The sequence below is a fragment of the Etheostoma cragini genome, chromosome 18 (assembly GCF_013103735.1).
Source record: "Etheostoma cragini isolate CJK2018 chromosome 18, CSU_Ecrag_1.0, whole genome shotgun sequence".
Classification (NCBI taxonomy): domain Eukaryota; kingdom Metazoa; phylum Chordata; class Actinopteri; order Perciformes; family Percidae; genus Etheostoma; species Etheostoma cragini.
Genome location: NC_048424.1, coordinates 21,361,840 through 21,379,882, shown reverse-complemented (window position 1 = coordinate 21,379,882; position 18,043 = coordinate 21,361,840). Strand labels below are relative to the sequence as shown.

The window sequence follows — 18,043 nt, the reverse complement described above, 5'->3', positions numbered from 1 at the left end:
TCCAAGGCTTTTGACAGAGTTAACCACCGCAAGCTGTTTTTAAAATTGAGCCAAAGAGGAGAGCCGAATGGTATAATCAGGATCCTGGCTTTTTGGTATTCCAATCAGAGCATACAGATCAAATGGGGGGATGTCTTCTCCACTCCGTTTGGGGTTTGTAATGGCGTCCGGCCGGGGGGGGATATTATCACCGGCCCTCTTTAATATTTACATGTATAACCTGTCTGACCAGCTTAGACAGTGTAAGACAGGATGCATGATGGGTAACATACTAGTGAACCATCTCATGTATGCAGATGACTTGGCTGTTGTCTCTCGTAGCAGTGCAGGGTTTCAAGAGCTGTTAAATATATGTTCCAATTATGGGGTTGAATATGACGTGAAATATAATGGCAAAAAGAGTCTGGTTATGATCTGTAGAGTGAAAGAGGATAAGGACCTAATTTTTCCATCTTGCGGGGCATGTGCTAATAACTGTTGGATGCAAAATTAAGTATTTGGGTCACATTATAACAGATCAAATGTCAGATGATGAGGACATGTATAGGCAGCGTCGCATGTTATATATGCAGGCTAACATACTTGCCAGTAAGTTTTTTTGGTGTTCTGTTAGTGTCAAGATAAACCTCTTTAAAGCATATTGTACTGCGTTTTACACTGCCCCCTTGTGGGTCAAGTTTAAAAAGGCGAGCTACAATAAGCTGCGGGTCGCTTATAATGACTGTTTGCGCATTCTACTTAGGAAACCCAGGTGGTGTAGTGCAAGTGAATTGTTTTGTCAAGCAGGAGTTATTGCTTTCTCCGCTTTACTGAGGAATTTGATGTATAAATGTATCGGTCGCTTGAATTCTTCTTGTAACTCTGTCATTTCACATCTGATTGACCCGAGGTTCAGTGCTTCGCGATACCAGTCCCCCTTATGGGAGTACTGGTATAGCTGTCTTATTTAATTGGTGTCTGTCTTGTGTATCTGTATGTTTTCTGTTGTTGCTGTTGTATTTTATGGACCATGAGTCTAATAATAAAGGCTATCTATTTGGATGCTGCTATTACACATGGGTTAGGCAATAGGACTTAATGCTATGTTAATTAATCAGCCACTATGAATGAGCCAGCACCCACCATGGTCTCTATGGTAAGCTCTAGTCAAAGGAAAAGCAACTTTAACAAGTCTAATTTCTTACAATACATTCATTTTACATATATTTTATTTTAAAAAAAACTAAATTTAAAAGTGTGTGTGTGTGTGTGTGTAGTGATGAAGCAGTGGTCAGATGAAAGGTGGAGCCCCCTCACTCTCTATCACTCTGATCATCAATGACTGTCCACAATAAGCCGCAGCCTCTTTGCATTATACACAGACAGGTTGGCCCTAAATAATCACCCACCTTTGACTGTTTCTTCTTCAGAGTGTTGAGCTCCTTCTGTTGCTTTTTAAGCAATTTAAGGTACGTCTGCAGAGGGAGAGAAGTGTATTTATTGATCTTGTGCAGATCATGTTGAGAATAGCCTTTGAGCTTAATAGCTGGGTATGAGTGTATTCTGGTAGCATTTACGGTATATATTATGACATCATTATCGGTACAAAAGTGATTCGTTTTGGTTTAACCAAAAGAAAGTATTTACTAAATAATTACATATACTGTAATTTGTTGTAAAAAGTAGTGCAGTATTACTTTGAGCGCTTATAATTCTATTTAGCTGTAGTAACTATCTAATGTCTATTAGTATTAAGGTATGGTCACATAACACTTTCATCCTTGTTTGTTTTCAATTTTGGTGCTTGGAAATGTGACATCTTTTCTTAGGCCAACGTGCAGTGAAGTTTTGTCAAACAGAAGCCTAATGTTTCATTGTTGTACATTTAGGACATTACACAAATATCATTGTTTAGCAATAACTCAAATACTATTTATAGTTTACATGTAAATGATAGAAACCTGATAAAACACTTTTCATTTATGTCTCATTCCATATTCTGCAACTCTTCCACATTCCAAGGGTCAGAGCCCTGTTTCTGTGTTAATAGTAAGGAGTTCAGTTACCAACCTTCATTTGTTTCAAGTCATCAATGCTGACATTAGGCACAAGTGCATTATCTGGAACGGCAGAAAAAAGTGGAGTTTAACTCTGTGTCCCAATAGCGTGTTAGTCTGTTTAAAATGTAAATGTTTTACGTCAGTGTATATACCCTTCTTGGTTTCTGCTGTGTTATTTTGGGCGGAGTTGGAGGTCTGGGCCATGTCTGAGCTGGTCTGCGGTGTCACACTGGCCTTCACAGTGTCTCCTTTACCCTTTCCTTTCTTGTCGTTCTTTGAGCTTCCACTGGGAACATCCGCTATGTCGTTCTACAAAGGGAAATGATTCATTTAGATGGTAAGGGACACTGTTTTTGTTGTATGGATGCAGGTACAGTACTGTGCAAAAGTCTTAGGCAGGTGTGACAGTCTAAAGCAAGTGTGAAAAATGCTGTAAACTAACAATGCTTTCAAAAATATAAATAATGACTGCATTTTGTAAATTGATAAAAATAAGCAAAGTGAGCAAACAAAAGAAAAATGTAAAATCAGTCCAATATTTGATGTGAACATCCGACTATGTTTTTTTTTTGTGGCTGCAATTCTTCCATGAAGACAACTTCTGGCCAGACTTCTCCAGACAGTAGATGGGTGTACCTGGGTCCACTGGTTTCTGCCAGGTCTGAGCTGACGTCGCTGCTGGTCATCTTGTAAGCTTGTAATCAAATAAGCTTGATGTGTATTTATTTGCTGCACCAAGTTTCCTTGGCCGTTCAACCTTGCCCAACCTTTATCAAGTGTGCCTATAATAATTGATGCTGGTTTGAAGGCAAAGGGTAGTTTTTTATTTTAGTAGTTTGCTTACTTAGCATTTACATTTTTTTTTTAAATTGATAAAAATCATAATTATTTCTATACTCAAACTGGTGTGTGTGTGTGTGTACCGTGTCAATCCCCAGTGCCTTCATCTGGTCAGCTCTTTTTTCTGCTATGGTCAAGAATTTCTTTGGGTCCGATAGAGCATCAACAATTGCTGAAACACACGAAAAAATTTGTTAGTATTGGGAAAAGAAAAACTTAAATTGGTGAGTTGAAGGCTTGTTCTTTGTCTTCTGTATAATAAGGCCAAATATTTTTTTTTTTATATCTATCTATCTATCTATCTATATCTCCAAAATTAATATTTAATAATAATTGTTTTTTATAAACTCATCATAAAAAAAGAAGGAAATCACTTTTAGGAGCCACTTCTGAAGTAGTTAAAACAAAATTTGACCATAGTAACCAATGTGTTTAATCTCCGCTCAGACTTATCTGTTGAACTATCTCAAAAGCTATCGTCCTATGCATGACTAACTACTGTATTGCCTCATTATACCGAGTCGAGACTGGGTAGGATCTAACTACAACAGTTGTTAAGGAAAGGATTTTTACAACTAGTACAGTGTTGTGTGTCTGACAAGGTAGTGATTTTGGCAACCGATCTTATGGAAGAAAGTTAATGTTACAGTAATGGTTCCTCAGAGTAAGCCCCTTGGCTTTATGTATTTCTAATTAAAATTGTCCTGTTCATATGTATGCTTCTGCCTGCTTTAAACTGTATATTAATGCATATTCAGTGTCATCATCATTTGCACATGTCATTACTCTGAATGTACCCGACCAACTGAACCCCATGCAGAGAGTACGTGAGAGAGAGTTGCATAAAGTTTAACATAAAGTTTTATAATTGTGTGTGTTCCAGTTCTTCTCACCTCCGAAGCCGTCGGGCACGTAGGTCTTGAGGATGATTTGGCAGAAGATGGTGGGCAGCGACAGGGGCTTGTTGCCCTCGTTCCTCAGCGAGATGTGACGGTAGCCAGCCTGCAGGCCGTCCAGAGGCAGGATGCGCTGGCCAATCAGCTTGTTGTTGTCGTCATAGACGGCGATGCGCAGTACTGCCAGATCTGGTAAGATCACCTAGGAAGGGTGGATGAAGGAAAATGGAGGGTGTGAGGGAGAAGGAACCAAAACAAAAGGAAAAAAAGTGCAACGAAAATAAAAGTTGGGGTTGAGAGTTGGTCATCAGCCCTGTGGAACTGTGGGATGTCTAATGAACTCATTCTGGTGGGAAAATAAACAATTTCACAGCCATTGCAGTAAAATAGTCTCTTTTACACTAAAGCAGAAATGGAATCATTGAGGGGGAAGGTCAAGAATAAAACTCTAGGGGACAGTCAGTGTGATACAGAAAAAAAGACATGATAGCGCAGCAACACATAGCATAACTGATGACTGACACATTTATATATATATATATATATATATATGTGTGGCTGTAGATGAGCTGAGTGCTTACCCTTGAAAAAGAAAAAGTCTTAAATGGCCTTGTGTGTAGAGGTAAGTGAATGGAGAGAATATCTAGATAAAGAGGAAGGTAAGAGATAATACCTAAGAATACTCACTAGAAATACATGGGTGGAAGCGCCCACATGTGTGTACACTTACACAAATCAAATGTAGCCTTGCTGATGGTATACGAGTGCTGCTGGTGTGTATTGTTTGCTCTGAGTCATCTTGACAGTGCTGTGCATGCATGCAAAGGTGTGTGTACACTAGTTGTGTGCTTGTGATGCCAATCTGATAGCACTGTAAGTTTGTGTGTGTGTGAACAGAGCAGCACTGCGGCAGGCTGTGATTGATGGTGTGTGTTAGGAAGCTGGAGTCACAGTCATGGCTGACAGACTGCTCATTCTGCTGAGAGCAGCACTATTACACACAAACTCTTGCTCTCCATATCTCTAAGATCTCTCTTTCATTCTGCTTTTCCCCCTCTTTTTCCATCCCTTATTGTTTTTCTCCGTTTGTTGTTCCTTTCTTCTTGCTGGCTTGCTCGCTGGCCCCCCTCCATCCCTTTCTTCCTCCTCTTGTTCCCATTGCTGTTTTAGCATTTGATACTTTTTCCTTGAGTACATTTTTAAGTGTCCCAAAAAAACTCCCTCAGTTTTTCTTTCTTTTACCACATTTCTTAAAGTATTTTCTAGATTTTCAACCACCATTCTATTTGTCATTGGTTTTGCATCATTTTCTCGACTTCCTAGTGCTGCCAACTTATATTTGTCTCTTCCCTCCATCCTTCCGTCTCCCCAGTGGGGATCAATGCAAAGTATAAAGGATTGTTTTTTCACTGATGTAAAGACAGAATGAGTAGCTTCCATCGTCACAGAGACCTTTCTTCCAGTCCAAATCATGGATCATTTTAACTCACTGTCTCTGTTATATCGACCTCCTCTGCTCCCTCCCTCGCCACACCCAACAATCCCCTTTTCATGTCCTTCTCACTACCTTTCTGAAGACAAAGGGCTCCTCGTTGTAGGCTGGGTTCAGTCCGTTGTTCATCACCATCCTTGTGCGGAATTCCTTCCGGATGGTGTCTGTCGGCAGCCCGTACATGTCAACCTCAACGTACGTGCCAATTTTCTTGTCTGACAGGAACTGACCAGAGAACACCTAAAGTAAAAAAGGAGGACAGCATTATGAATATCTTTTGAAGAGCCTTCCTGGAGTAGTATACAACAAAACATGTTGTGTGAAAACCAATTCTGGAACTAACCCTTGTAAACATTTGAGTAAATAAATTTTTTTGTGGATCATAGTTTAATGCTAAAATACTGTAATCTTTTTATTTATAGGATTTCACCGTTTTCCTGCATAATTGAAGTGTCAGATGAACTACCTGTACGCTGCAGGTTGCAGCGATGACTCCATCCACTGGCGTCTCTGAGAAAGGGTCAAACATCCTGTCTGACCGCCGCATGAAGTCGGGCTTCAGCAGGTAACTGATGTGCGCGCGCACACACAGACACACACACACACACACACGATAACAATCAATGTACCTTTTAGATCAAATGTGGGAACACTGATGTGATGAAATACATAATCCTAAAGTTATAAAATACTATATTGTTAGTTTAAGTTAGGCTCTAAAACAATCAGAATCAGAAATAAGGAGGTACAGAAGGCTTTGTGTGTGGGAGTTTTTATGCGTTTTAACCCAGGGGCCCAGCCGAGTGGCATTAGTAATGATGGGTGTCTGCAAAAGCCCCGATCTTCCCACATATGAGATTTCCAGCATTAGTAGTAAAATGTCTGCCCTCAGGGACAGTATTAGAGCAGAGGAACCAAAACGGCGATTGAGAAAGGAAGAGATAGATGACTGCAGAGAGCCTCAGAAGTGGGTTAAGAGGAGCCTGCTTCCCCAAAGCACTAATTGTCTCTCAGGGCAGACAGTAGCTACAGTCGCTGCTGGCAACCACTAATGAGATGTGACAAGCCTTAATTGATGAACTTCGGAGGGGGGCGGAGAAGGGAGGAATGGGACTGATGGAAATGAGATAACAGGAGTTAGGAGCTGTTCTCACCCGCAGGAGCCGTTGTACTCGTACTTTCCTTGGTTCAACTGCATGGCCAGATCTGAGGGAGACAATAAGACAAGTTCTGATGAGACGCAGATATCAGGTTCTCACATTACTCACACACATCAAATCTTGGAGCCTTTATTTTTTTTAAACATTTTTCATGACATCGCTCTCCTTTTCTCCCCTCCAATTATTCAGCCCTATATGCACACGCTCCGCTCCCAGCTGACCATATGGTCCAACCCCTTTTGCCTCTGGTCGTGGGGCAACAGCTGTTTTCCAACAGAAAACACTCACTGTATAGGTTTGTATGTAGCACACAGAGAGAGAATATACACATTCGCTCGCTCGCGTTCATGCATAACCTGATGCTGCAAACCATTTGCAGAAACTAGGAACTAATTTATGTTGTGTGGCCAGCATTAGCACTAGGGTTTTTCAAAACAAAATTCTTCTTAAATGCTTATTACATTGACCACTCTGCACAGACTCAAACCAACACTTTTCTCTAAAGACTTAGTTCACCTAAATCAGAAAAAAACAGAGCTCTTGGTGAGTGCAGTTTTCCTTGGAACTATTTTTTCTAAGAACGTTACAGTACATAGATCTACATGTTGCAATTTAGCATTTTGTAACAATTGTATTGGAATAGTGGTAAATATAAAAAATTGATATCAGAAAACATTGGCCCACAAGATCAAAGCTATCAGCATGACTAGATAATACTAGAAGTTAGTACGAAAATGTGCATTTTTGTAATTTAGGTAAATTGACCATTTTTAGACAAACATTTCAATCCAAACTGGATCTTCATTAAGTCTAAATGTCCTTTTCGTTGTTATTCTTAGCATGTGTATATTTGAATGTGTGCATGTAATTGGGGATGCGATTGTTGGGTGGTTGATTACTGGGTCCATGTTCATCCAGATAACACATGCAGAAGATGCTTTCTGTGTGATGTATGAGTATGTGAGGTCAGAAGTTCATTGCATGCTGCACTTTGGATAAGAAGAGTGCATCTCTTTGTTAATGTGTGCTTGAAATATGTAGCTGCTGTATGTGGAGTACTTTATATGACTGTGTGAGGTCAGAGGTTCCATGTTGTGTGCTGTGTTACCTGGGGTCTGGAAGTTGAGTGAGACCATCTGGCAGCCTGCGTTCCAGAAGATCTGAGGCATGTAATTACTGGAGTCCACCCGGCCCCCTTTGGGGTAGATACGGCTCATCTGACGTTTGTTGTAGCTGCACCTACGCTAAGGAAGATTTTTTAAAAGAGGGAGAGCATGTGTGTTCCAGCACATGTGTGTCAACTAGACCGCAGGACTATTTTTTAGGGTGAACAGCTTGGGTAAAGCGTCCCATTGGACTGACAGGGAGGCACAGTTTGTGTGTATTTTTGCGTTAGCCAAGTCACACTGTCCAAAGGCACACAGCAGTTCTTTTCCAAGAGCAGAGTGAAAACAAACATGGCTAAAAAACATGGGTTCTGACCCACCCCTAAAAACTTTCATTTAGATGAGGTCAAACTATTACATTACATGTCATTTAGCTGACACTTTTATCCAAAGAGACTTTGCCTAACAGGAAGAAGTCAGTGACAGTACATGAGCTTTCTAAATAAGTCAAACTACCAAGAGCCAAATGAGTCAAACTGTTTTTTGTTTTTTTTTAAAGTTGCAGTTGGATAAGATACATTTTTAGCCTTCGGTGGAAGATGTGTAGGCTTTCGTCCATCCTAATGTCAACGGGGAGCTTATTCCTGCAGGAGCCAAGACAGCAAACTTTTGTTGAGTGATTAGTTGTCCTTTGCCGTGAGGGGGCATCAATCCAGTTGGCTGATGCAGAGCGGAGTGGGGTTGTGAATTGTTATAGTAAAGTCTTTGGCGGAAAGGAGCTCAGTTTTGTCGAGGTAGGCGGTCCCTGATATTTCCAGGTGGCATGAAAACAGCATTTGTCATGATGCACCATTGTTTGTTGCGTGCTGTGGTATTGTTGCAGGGTGGGCACCAATTTCTCACCCTACCACCTTAGCTCAATGTTGAGGTGTTTGGTCGTGGGTGTTGTATTTTTGTTAAGCTATACTCTCAGTTAATAATCTGACTCCTGTCTGTCCTCTTTTTTCCAGGTTGACTGATAATTGCTGAATGAGTACACCTGTGTTGGCCTAGATTCCTGGATAAAAACGACTGCTTCTCCCCATAGCCTGTGCTGAGCCAGTGTTTATCGGTAGGTGTTTATCTTGTGCATGGTCTCTTGGTTTTTGTCACTTTCTAACACAATTGTCTTGTTTCCTCTTAGATGTGCCTCTGCCTGCACCTTGTACTATTAATACATTTGAGTAATCAATTTGTAAACAGAACCTCCCATCTTTCCTTAAGTTATTTTTACATCAATGGTCAGTCTCTGATATAGAGGGTTGTAACTCTCCGGATGAGGTATGGTTACAGCATCAAGTTGAAAAGACCGTGGAGGGGAGAGAGAAAATCACCAATGGTGATGAATAGGAAGTCAAGGATTACTGGGGGGCAGACTGGTAGTTCCACAGGTAACCTGCAATGTGGTATTGAGTGTGTGTGGAGCGGGTGAGAGGCTTCTACAGTTGTGGTCAAAAGTTTAGAGAATGACAAGTTTTGGTTTTTACAAAGACTGCAGCTAAAGTGGTTTAAGAATTTTCTGCTGAAGAATTACAAGCATTTCATAAATCTCAAAAGCTTTTGACAAATCCATAAAGTAATCAATATTTGCAGTGTTGATCCTTGTTTTTTAAGACGTCTGCGGCCTTGGCATGCTATCAATTAACTGGCGGGCCGCATCCAGTGAGCCCACTCCCTTGGCTGAGAAGCAACTCCACACATGAACAGAGGACTGACAACAGACTGTGGTGCTCACCTAGTCTCCTCAGCATGACAGTGCCATCTCCAGCTTTGTCTACGTCAAAACTCATCTGTGTCAACGAGAGAATAACAGAGACAGACGGCCATTTTGGGGCAGGGCTGAATGCAGCAGAAAAGATTTGCTTGGCAAGAGGGACTTCGCAAGAAATTACAATATATCTTGATGACTCTTGACAACATTGGAGTATATGCAGGTTTGCATCATAAACACTGAATCAACAAACTTTGTGAATAGCAAAAACTGTTTCATTGTCAAACTTTTTGACCACAACTGTAGTATATTCAATAGGGAACAGGAAAGGAGTAGCAGCAGCAGCACATGTTGAGAGGTAGACACCGGATGTCTGATGAGTCTGCTGCTCAGGCTGCTGCCTCTGGCACGTGCCCGCATTAAATACAAGGAACTGATGAAGGGACATGGCTACAGGTGTTGAGGCCGCACCTGCCGGTGTGATGGTTCAACAATTGAGAATTGTTAAGAGCAGCTCACGGCCAACCACACACACTTGACACTAAGCCAGCCTTTTGTCCCCCAGCATGTTCCGATAAGCAATTGTTAGCAGTTTGATATATGGACTTGTTGTGTTCTCAATTTGATTGAATTGCTAAACTATAAATGCAGAAAACTGAATTTCAGCGCCATCGCAATCATTTGAAATTTGACTTAGTAGTTTAGAACTGAATTCCAATCAATTTAAAACAGTGATAGTATGAAATTGTATTACAGGTGACTGAGACTTACTTGACAAAGAGCCAACTAGTGTACGACTGCTGAAACATTCTGCCCTTGAGATGCCTTCAACTTGGATTTTTGGATTACGAAAACCATTTTCTTAAACGTGATGGCAATTAAATGGGTACTGTAACGATTTGACAGCTTAAATCTTTTTTGAGGCAATTCTACATGAATGCAACCCAGCTACGGCCCAAAGGATACTTGACAAACTCTATGGCATTTGTCTTCAGATAGCCTAGACCGACTGACTCGTTAAAAGATGACATGTTATGGTGAATGTTCCTTTCTGAAAGACAGAGAACAGGGAATAAAAAACGCTTATGGCATTTTGCTTTTAACCAGAGCCATACACAGAATAAAAAAGTACAAAGATGCTAAATGAACAATTTGGAACTACGTTATCTAATTTTTCCCCACAGTAGAAACAAATTGAAAATTGCAATGACCGTAAAGAGGATGTGGAAAAAACTCACCCTCTGCCACATCAAAACTCTGGAACTTGACAGGCTGTGCGTAGTTGACCATGGCTGACAGCCATGGGTGGATGTTGGTGGTGGCTCCTACATAGGTATATTGAGCTATCAGAGCCTCTTCAGAGTCCTCTGGCTCTTCCGCAACCTGCACATGACACAGGTACAATCTTACACAAATACCTAGGTTTCACACGTAATCGCTTGAAACTGGATTGACGTTTGGTTTTGATCAAGTTGCGTGCTCACCTTCTTGTTATTGTCTAGGTCAGATGCTTCTGAGATATCGGTTGCTTCTGTGGCTTCAGACATCTCTGTCGCTTCATCGTCAGGCGCCTGGAAAAGGTGGGATTTGACATTAAAATATTTCAATTTTTAGGCACTAAACTTACTGTATGGATGCTGCCACCTAAAAACATGGGACTTGATGATTCAGGCCACTTTGACTGAAGGACGCAGCCATTTACACTTCTGAGGCCAGTTCTAAGTGTAATGTTCAGAAGCCAGACAAGCAGCAGAGTGATAACCCACCTTCTTTATACTGTTGCTGCGCTCTTCTTCTTTTGTTGAGCGGACAGTGTTACTCTGGGCAAGGCTATTGGTCTCTTTCTCAGTGGTTGCTTCTGACAGACTGCTGGGGGGCTCTGAATTCAAATCCTTATCCTCAGTCTCCTTTTCTCCTACACCTAAATGCACACCAAAGCACACCAGTAGCATAACTACTTGTTTGTGATCTTTAGGAAATCAAATTAAAAGCCATTACTTTGCCTTAAAACATGATTGTTTAAAAAATGTTTGATAAAGTCTCATGTTGTGTACGTGTCAGCATTAAACGTCATCTCCTTTAAAAACACAGACAGAATTTAGCTGACCATTCTCTGTGTCCTCTTCATTCTCCTCTCCCATAATGATGGCAGGGGTGTTGGTCTCTCCTGCCTCCATGTGTTTCTTAAAGGCCTCTAGCTGTTCTGTATGACACACACAAACATTAAATCAATAAACCATATAACAAACAACTTTAACAAGTCAACAGTCGAGTTGTGTACGTACTCTGTTCAACTTCAGGTTTCAAGCGTTTGTTTTTGATGAGGATTTTACGTTTGAGGTCATTTGGAGAGGGTAAAGGGCGCCCAGATTCAATCTGCCAAAGAGAACATCATAGTCATACATTTGAAAATATAGATGACTATCATTCAAATACAATTAACTCTGAGATATTGTTAATCAGAGCATTTACCGGGTAGTTTTCCAGAGGCTGTTTGAGGAGAAACTCACCGAAGATCTCCTCACAATACTTGGCCATCTTGTACTGCTGTGGTTTACTGGTGATACACGCACAAGGAATGCAATGGGTCCACGTACTGTATGAGAAATTAATATGCACTAACACATTTGCTTATCACTAGTTGTACACATACCTGCAATGGTTTTCAAAGGACAAAATAACAGGGTAGTCTGAGGTCACAAATGCTGTGTCCTTGATGGCTTGGATAACATCCTGTTGGAAGTAAAGAGAATAAAAATGAAGCAGAAAAAAGGGGATGAGAGAAGAGGAAGCTGTGAGAGATATATATATATATATATATATATATGTATATTTTCAGAGGCCGTTGCAGAGTAGGGTTCAGTGGACAACAAAAAAACGCCATGTGCTGACCACAGTTAAGTTTAGGTGCCAAAACAACTAGAAAAAAAGATTGTGTTTTGGGTTAAAACACTGGCCCCCTTAAGTATTACTCCCGAGTCATGGACACCCGTATCCTGGGTGAACATCTTGTTTTCCCTGGGATACATGGAATAGAGCAGTCTTATACAGTAGCAATCAATGTGGTGCACAATGGTATACATACATGGATCTAAGAAAGAAAGTGGTTCTTCTTCCCTATCTGTCTGTCTATCTATCAGCAGATAAGTAAATCCACAGACACAGGAAACAAGGCACCAATGAACACAAGGTCGACCTGACACAAAAACACACTACAATGATCTGACAACAGACAAGGGGAACACCAAGCCTAAATACAGAGGGTAACGAGGTGACAGGAGGCAGGTGACACAAGGGCTGGGAAACAGGTAACAGACATTAGGCGGAAAACTAAGGCAGAAAGTAAAACTAAAGACAGCACAGAAAACAGGACTACCACAATAAAACAGGTAACAGAACGTATACAATGGCTTGAGAAAGTTTACACACCCAGGCTAAAGTTGATTAAAAAAGGAATAAAAAAAACATCTTTTGGAGACTGAGCTTAATGCCTTAATTAAAAAAAAAAATTAAGAAAATCCAACCTTTAAAGGAAACCAATTTTGTTTGTGAATAAATAAAGCATAGTAAATACATAAATGTTCTTCCTTAAAATACAGGGGGCATAAGTATACACCCCCTTATGTTAAATTCCAATAGAGGCAGGCCGATTTTTATTTTGAAAGGCCAGTTATTTCATATGAGAGAGAGAGAGAGAGAGAGAGAGATCGCTGTCTATGTGTGTGATATAGGCAATATCATACTTTCAACACAAGGGGGCAGTCATACCATATGCAATAATATTGAAGCTGCCAGAAAAAGACAACCATCGACAACCATGGACGACAATTATTTCTGCTACTCATTTAAATGATTAATCTTTGTCTAAATTGCATGTAGTATTGGTAGATATTACTCTAACTCCTCCCAATGGCTCGCTCAATTATCAGTTCATAATATTGATTTGGTGATTTCAACTGAGTAAAAAATGCAAACAAAAATGAACCACTGTATCTGTGAAATAGACTTATAAGGTTAATATGGCAGCACTTTGTTCGAGGTTACCAAAAATAGAACTCAGTAATACTTTCAAGTTGGCTGTGAAGCAACGTAAGCCTATAATACATGCAATATGTGGGTATATACTCTCTCAATCTCTTCTGGACAGAAAATGGCAAAACCTAAACAAGAAACTTGGCTTAAGCACAAACAGTAAAATGAGGATATAATGCAAATGGCAACATTGCTGAAAAAAGAAAATATGCAAAGTACAGATATGATATTAATTACCTTGCATTAAGATTAATACTGAATTACAGTATGTAAGTCATTTACTTTTAGGCAGCAGCCATCAAAAGATGCAGAGTGGCATGTCATGCAGCACTTCATTTATTTGTGTGTGTGTGTGTGTGCACCTTGAACAGGATGTCTGTGCACATGGCCTTGCCATGAGTGATAATGGGCTCTTGGTCCTCTCCTTTTCCATCCCAGCAATCCAGCTCCACACATCTGCCAGAATGGAAAGCATACAGAACAGTTTACCTTAGTTGTGACCTGTTTAGACTGTGTGTGTGCATAAATGCAATGGGATGGCATGCGTGTCTACACCTTTACGGACCGTCACACACTTACGAACCTGCATCCAGAAAGCAGGACCTGGCGGTACATCTCTACTGAAGACTTCCCTCCGAATTGTCGCCCTGTCAGGTAAGTGTTGTGGGAGGAGCTGATAAAGTAGTGGGCCAGTGGGTGGTCCATTTCCTGGTACAGCTCCAGCCGGTCCAAGAAAACTGGAGCGTTTTCATCTGACATCAGGTACCGGCAGAACCCGTCACTGGACATGTAACCTGGGGGAGAGGGAACGAGGGGGTGGAAGTTAATAGGATTGTAAAAGATGATTTTAATTTTAATTTGGACCGCTTACACTTGATCACTGCTATGTGCACTGCTTGTGTTTATTCACTTTGTGATCTTAAACCCGGTGGACTAATACGAATGATTATTATCACATATTGCAAGGTCACATATGATAAGACAATACATTTATAGTATTTAAAGGTCCTATGACATGCTGCTTTTTGGATGCTTTTATATAGGCCTTAGGGGTCCACAAAAATATACCAACTTCCATGCTTTGCTTGTTTGCAAGTCATGATGTCTCCCTCTTTTTCTTGGGTGGGCAAAATGCTCTGGGCGGGCAAAGCAGAGAAAGGGGGAGGTAACCCTGCTCCTTATGACGTCATAAGGAGGAGATTCAAGACTTGCCCATCTGAGCTTACTTTTTCTGAAAAGGCAGAGCAGGATATCCATGGCTCGGTTTACACCTATCACCATTTCTAGCCGGCTGGGGAACACGTGCCATGGGACCTTTAAAGGCCACATATGACAAACTCTTTCATTTGTAGTCCAATCTTATTCATCTAAATTGCAACATGTGCAAGCTTCAGGCTATAGATGCTATTGCGTCAAAAGGACGGTTAGCTTTTAGAGATTCAACCATTTGATGATGCTTTGGCTCTGTGAGCATGTATTCATCAAGGAAAAATACTTCTGTAAAAGTTAACTATCAATTTGTCATGGTGATAAGAATGGTCAATAAGGCAGAGGCTGAAAGTATTTATTAAGGCAGAGAATCTTAGCCAATAATCGGATGCAACATAGTGTAGTTTCAAAATGTACACAGGCAGATGGCAGCACAGCCTAAAATATCTGCCTCCTGTTTCCCCCACTCTCCATTACCTTTCTTCTTCAGCTCTTCGTCTCTCTCGTATTTCTCGATTATCTGCGTGGCTCTCTTGTGGTCGTAGAATGGGAACAGGATCTCATTTAACCTAGGGTCGCGCTGGTTCTGAGGAGCGATGTGCACACACGGATTAATCCACAAATGTATTGTCTACTTATGCACCTAATCCCAAACAAACTGGGTCTGGTTAAAAAAAAAAAAAAAAAGACACACTGGACAGGGGCGAACTTAATGGGAACAACATGGGAAAAAGGAACCAACAGTGCTCATTTCCTTATTTTGATTATTGTCAAGTAAATCAACACAGTTGCTTTTAACAACTAAACTATAGTGACCTTGAATGGACAGCACTCTTTGCTTAAACAAACAAAATGTAATTTTAAGACATTTAAAAGAAACTGTGAGCCACATTTAGGTGCAGTGTGTGCGCTTTACTCCAACAGCACTCAAAACGTCATAATGCCAGTGCCCGCTCACAAAGCCAGGTGGGAATTAAGCTAACCAAAGCTTTGCCTCCATTGGCAGGTCTAGAGCGTGATGCACAGGATTGGGCATTAAGCAGCACACACCCAAGGGCTATTAACCAAACAGAAGAGCACGGCCACAGAAGACAGACAGCAGGAAGCGAGATGAGCCGAGCAGGAAGCAACAGGACGGAAAACCTCTACCCTCCCGTTGCCGTGGCAACACCAATCAGACACGAGGAGGCAAGGCGCGGTAGGGAGAACATACGGGGAATGGGATGAGGGCGGGGATGCAGTACAGGGGGAACTGGTTGAAGTTGCCCTTGCGGCTTGACTGGAGGTTAAATACTTTGTCCACCTCATTAATGGACTTTTAATGAGAGTTTGGAGGATGTGCAGCCCGGGCTGGAGGGCAACTTTGACCCAGAGCAGGACGGTGGTAAAGCAGGGGGAGTTGCAGAGAGGGGGCACGAGCAAGCAAAAAGACAAAGAAGTTAATGAATGATAAAGAGCTTACTTCATTCAGAAAGCTGACTAACTGGTCTACAGTTAAATAATCAGTTTTGTTCCCATTGCTGCAAAGGAATTAATTAGAAAAAAAAAACAAAATGTTATGCTTCTTAAAAACGAGACACTCACAGTCATTCACACATTCAGTTAAAATTGGAAAGCAGTCTTTAAAAAAAAGAAAAGAAGGGGGGGTTTACACCTAAATGTTATACGTTTAGTAATAACATGTTATTCATCACTCATAGTTAATGTTGAACTGTAAAGCAGGTTAGCTGTCCAGACATAGTTAGTGCAGCAGGCGCAGAAACATTTGTCCTCATTATTTCCAACAAGATGCAGTAGCACACATTTGGGGATTTATTCTAACAGCACTGTTTTATTTACCCTTTATTATTAAAGGGTAACATGGTTATTAACAATGCAGGGGTGCTACTATTAAGTTGTTTATTTGCAGGATTGACCATGTTCTAGTATTCATTTTGAGGTCTAAAAATCTGGAAACATTACAATTACAAAGATGAGGCCATGCAGGTTAAAAAAAAAAAAAAAAAAGGACTCACATCTTCTTAAAGAGGTCCTCAATGTCTGTGCGAGGGCAAATCTTCTGTGTGAGCGCATAGAAAATGTCAAAGGGGAAATCTGATGGTTCGATCTCATCATTCTGTGGAAGATAAATCCCGTTTGTTAACATGAAAAATATAAACCTACACTTTAAAGTGCCACCATCGGACGTCTACAGTCGGTGTTGTCTGACCTTTCCACTAGGAAGGCCAAGATCTTTTAGAGCCTGAAAGATCCCCTTTTCTGTCTTTCCAGATGCAAATGTTCGAGTAATGCTGTAAAAGAAACAAAGAGAACAGGTGAAGCGCAAAGTTGAGTGAGACAAAATGGGATGGCACACTGTTTGATTAAATATCCCATTCATTCACTCTTACCCTCTCACAGGAATCTTCCCATTCACATTGGTCAGGAAGCACATTCTCATCCAACTGAATCAGAGAAGGAAATGAAAACACAGAATAGCACAGATTAGAGCATGGGATCATTTCTTCCTAGATTTATACCACTTAGATTTGAGAGAAAAATGTACTGAACTGTTTAGAGCACCGCTCGGGGCACAGCATTGACAGAATTAAGGTAGTGTGCTATGAAATGCACTCACTGTTTCTTGAGGCAGGTCATTGGACAGACATTGTTGGCCTTAAAGTTGTGGATCACTGACCTCAAACCCTCAATCCACTTCTGCAAACAAACAAGCAACAGTATTTAGGACACACACTCAACACACTGACCAACCAAAGCCCACACATACAACAGCAGAGAGTGTGCATTGTATTTAGAAGTGAGTGTCTTCGGGGAAATAAACAAGAGCTAATTAGTTCTCTCACGCACACGTGCGAACACACGCAAGGGCCTTAACAGGACAATCAGGTCCACATATGCACACATGAGAATATACACACAGGGATAAACAAACAGTGAGCTGTTTCAATGCTAGGCAGTGACAGTAAACAAATAGCTAGAGAAGGCCTTGTAACTTCACATGAATACACTGCATCAACTCAAACGTCACCAAGTAAGATAATCTGTCTTTCCATCTCTGACTGTTTTTGATTCCAACTCTCCCTCTTTGTTCTCCACCTGTCTACCTCCACAGAAAATTAATACGGACATCATTAAAAAAACATTAAACAAGATACTGAGTGCAGCAGGGGTAGTCTGTTTATGCACATGGCGTCCGTGATGCCCTGTGTTTTGTGTGTGTTTGTTTACGTGTGTCTGCTGATGTAAATAACTGTCATTTCCCGAGGTCTGCTACTTAGGGCCACCTGCATGCTGGGAAGTGGTGATGGTGTCACTGTGTGTGTGTGTGTGTCTCCTTGCTAAAGGTTGTTGCACGAATATCATGAGATAACAAGTTTTTTAACAGTTGTTGTTATTATTCACCACAGGTCTTTGCCTTGAAGTTGACTGGCTATAGTCTATAGTATACTTTTTATTTTCCACAAATCATGGAGACCAAAACCAAGAATGAATGTGCCCGATAAATTAAGTATTGTCTGT

At 40.9% G+C, this 18,043-nt stretch overlaps 1 protein-coding gene across 3 annotated transcripts in view; it reads right to left on the bottom strand.

The window, feature by feature from the left end:
- The window catches only part of LOC117961882 (1-phosphatidylinositol 4,5-bisphosphate phosphodiesterase beta-4-like), a 74,321-nt gene that overhangs the window by 7,347 nt on the left and 48,931 nt on the right, over positions 1-18,043 (bottom strand). For all 3 annotated transcript variants that reach the window (XM_034900859.1, XM_034900856.1, XM_034900857.1), the window contains 25 exons: positions 17,142-17,221; positions 16,915-16,968; positions 16,734-16,815; positions 16,540-16,640; positions 15,987-16,044; positions 15,002-15,110; positions 13,899-14,109; positions 13,678-13,771; positions 11,937-12,016; positions 11,756-11,840; positions 11,569-11,659; positions 11,391-11,486; positions 11,050-11,204; positions 10,768-10,854; positions 10,522-10,666; positions 10,250-10,334; positions 7,536-7,660; positions 6,422-6,473; positions 5,734-5,836; positions 5,343-5,507; positions 3,773-3,977; positions 2,963-3,051; positions 2,192-2,348; positions 2,050-2,099; positions 1,389-1,454 (listed from right to left, as the gene is read on the bottom strand). In XM_034900859.1, coding sequence (XP_034756750.1) covers positions 1,389-1,454; positions 2,050-2,099; positions 2,192-2,348; positions 2,963-3,051; positions 3,773-3,977; positions 5,343-5,507; positions 5,734-5,836; positions 6,422-6,473; positions 7,536-7,660; positions 10,250-10,334; positions 10,522-10,666; positions 10,768-10,854; positions 11,050-11,204; positions 11,391-11,486; positions 11,569-11,659; positions 11,756-11,840; positions 11,937-12,016; positions 13,678-13,771; positions 13,899-14,109; positions 15,002-15,110; positions 15,987-16,044; positions 16,540-16,640; positions 16,734-16,815; positions 16,915-16,968; positions 17,142-17,221 — 2,625 coding nt within the window. The remainder of the gene's footprint in view (positions 1-1,388; positions 1,455-2,049; positions 2,100-2,191; positions 2,349-2,962; positions 3,052-3,772; positions 3,978-5,342; positions 5,508-5,733; positions 5,837-6,421; positions 6,474-7,535; positions 7,661-10,249; positions 10,335-10,521; positions 10,667-10,767; positions 10,855-11,049; positions 11,205-11,390; positions 11,487-11,568; positions 11,660-11,755; positions 11,841-11,936; positions 12,017-13,677; positions 13,772-13,898; positions 14,110-15,001; positions 15,111-15,986; positions 16,045-16,539; positions 16,641-16,733; positions 16,816-16,914; positions 16,969-17,141; positions 17,222-18,043) is intronic.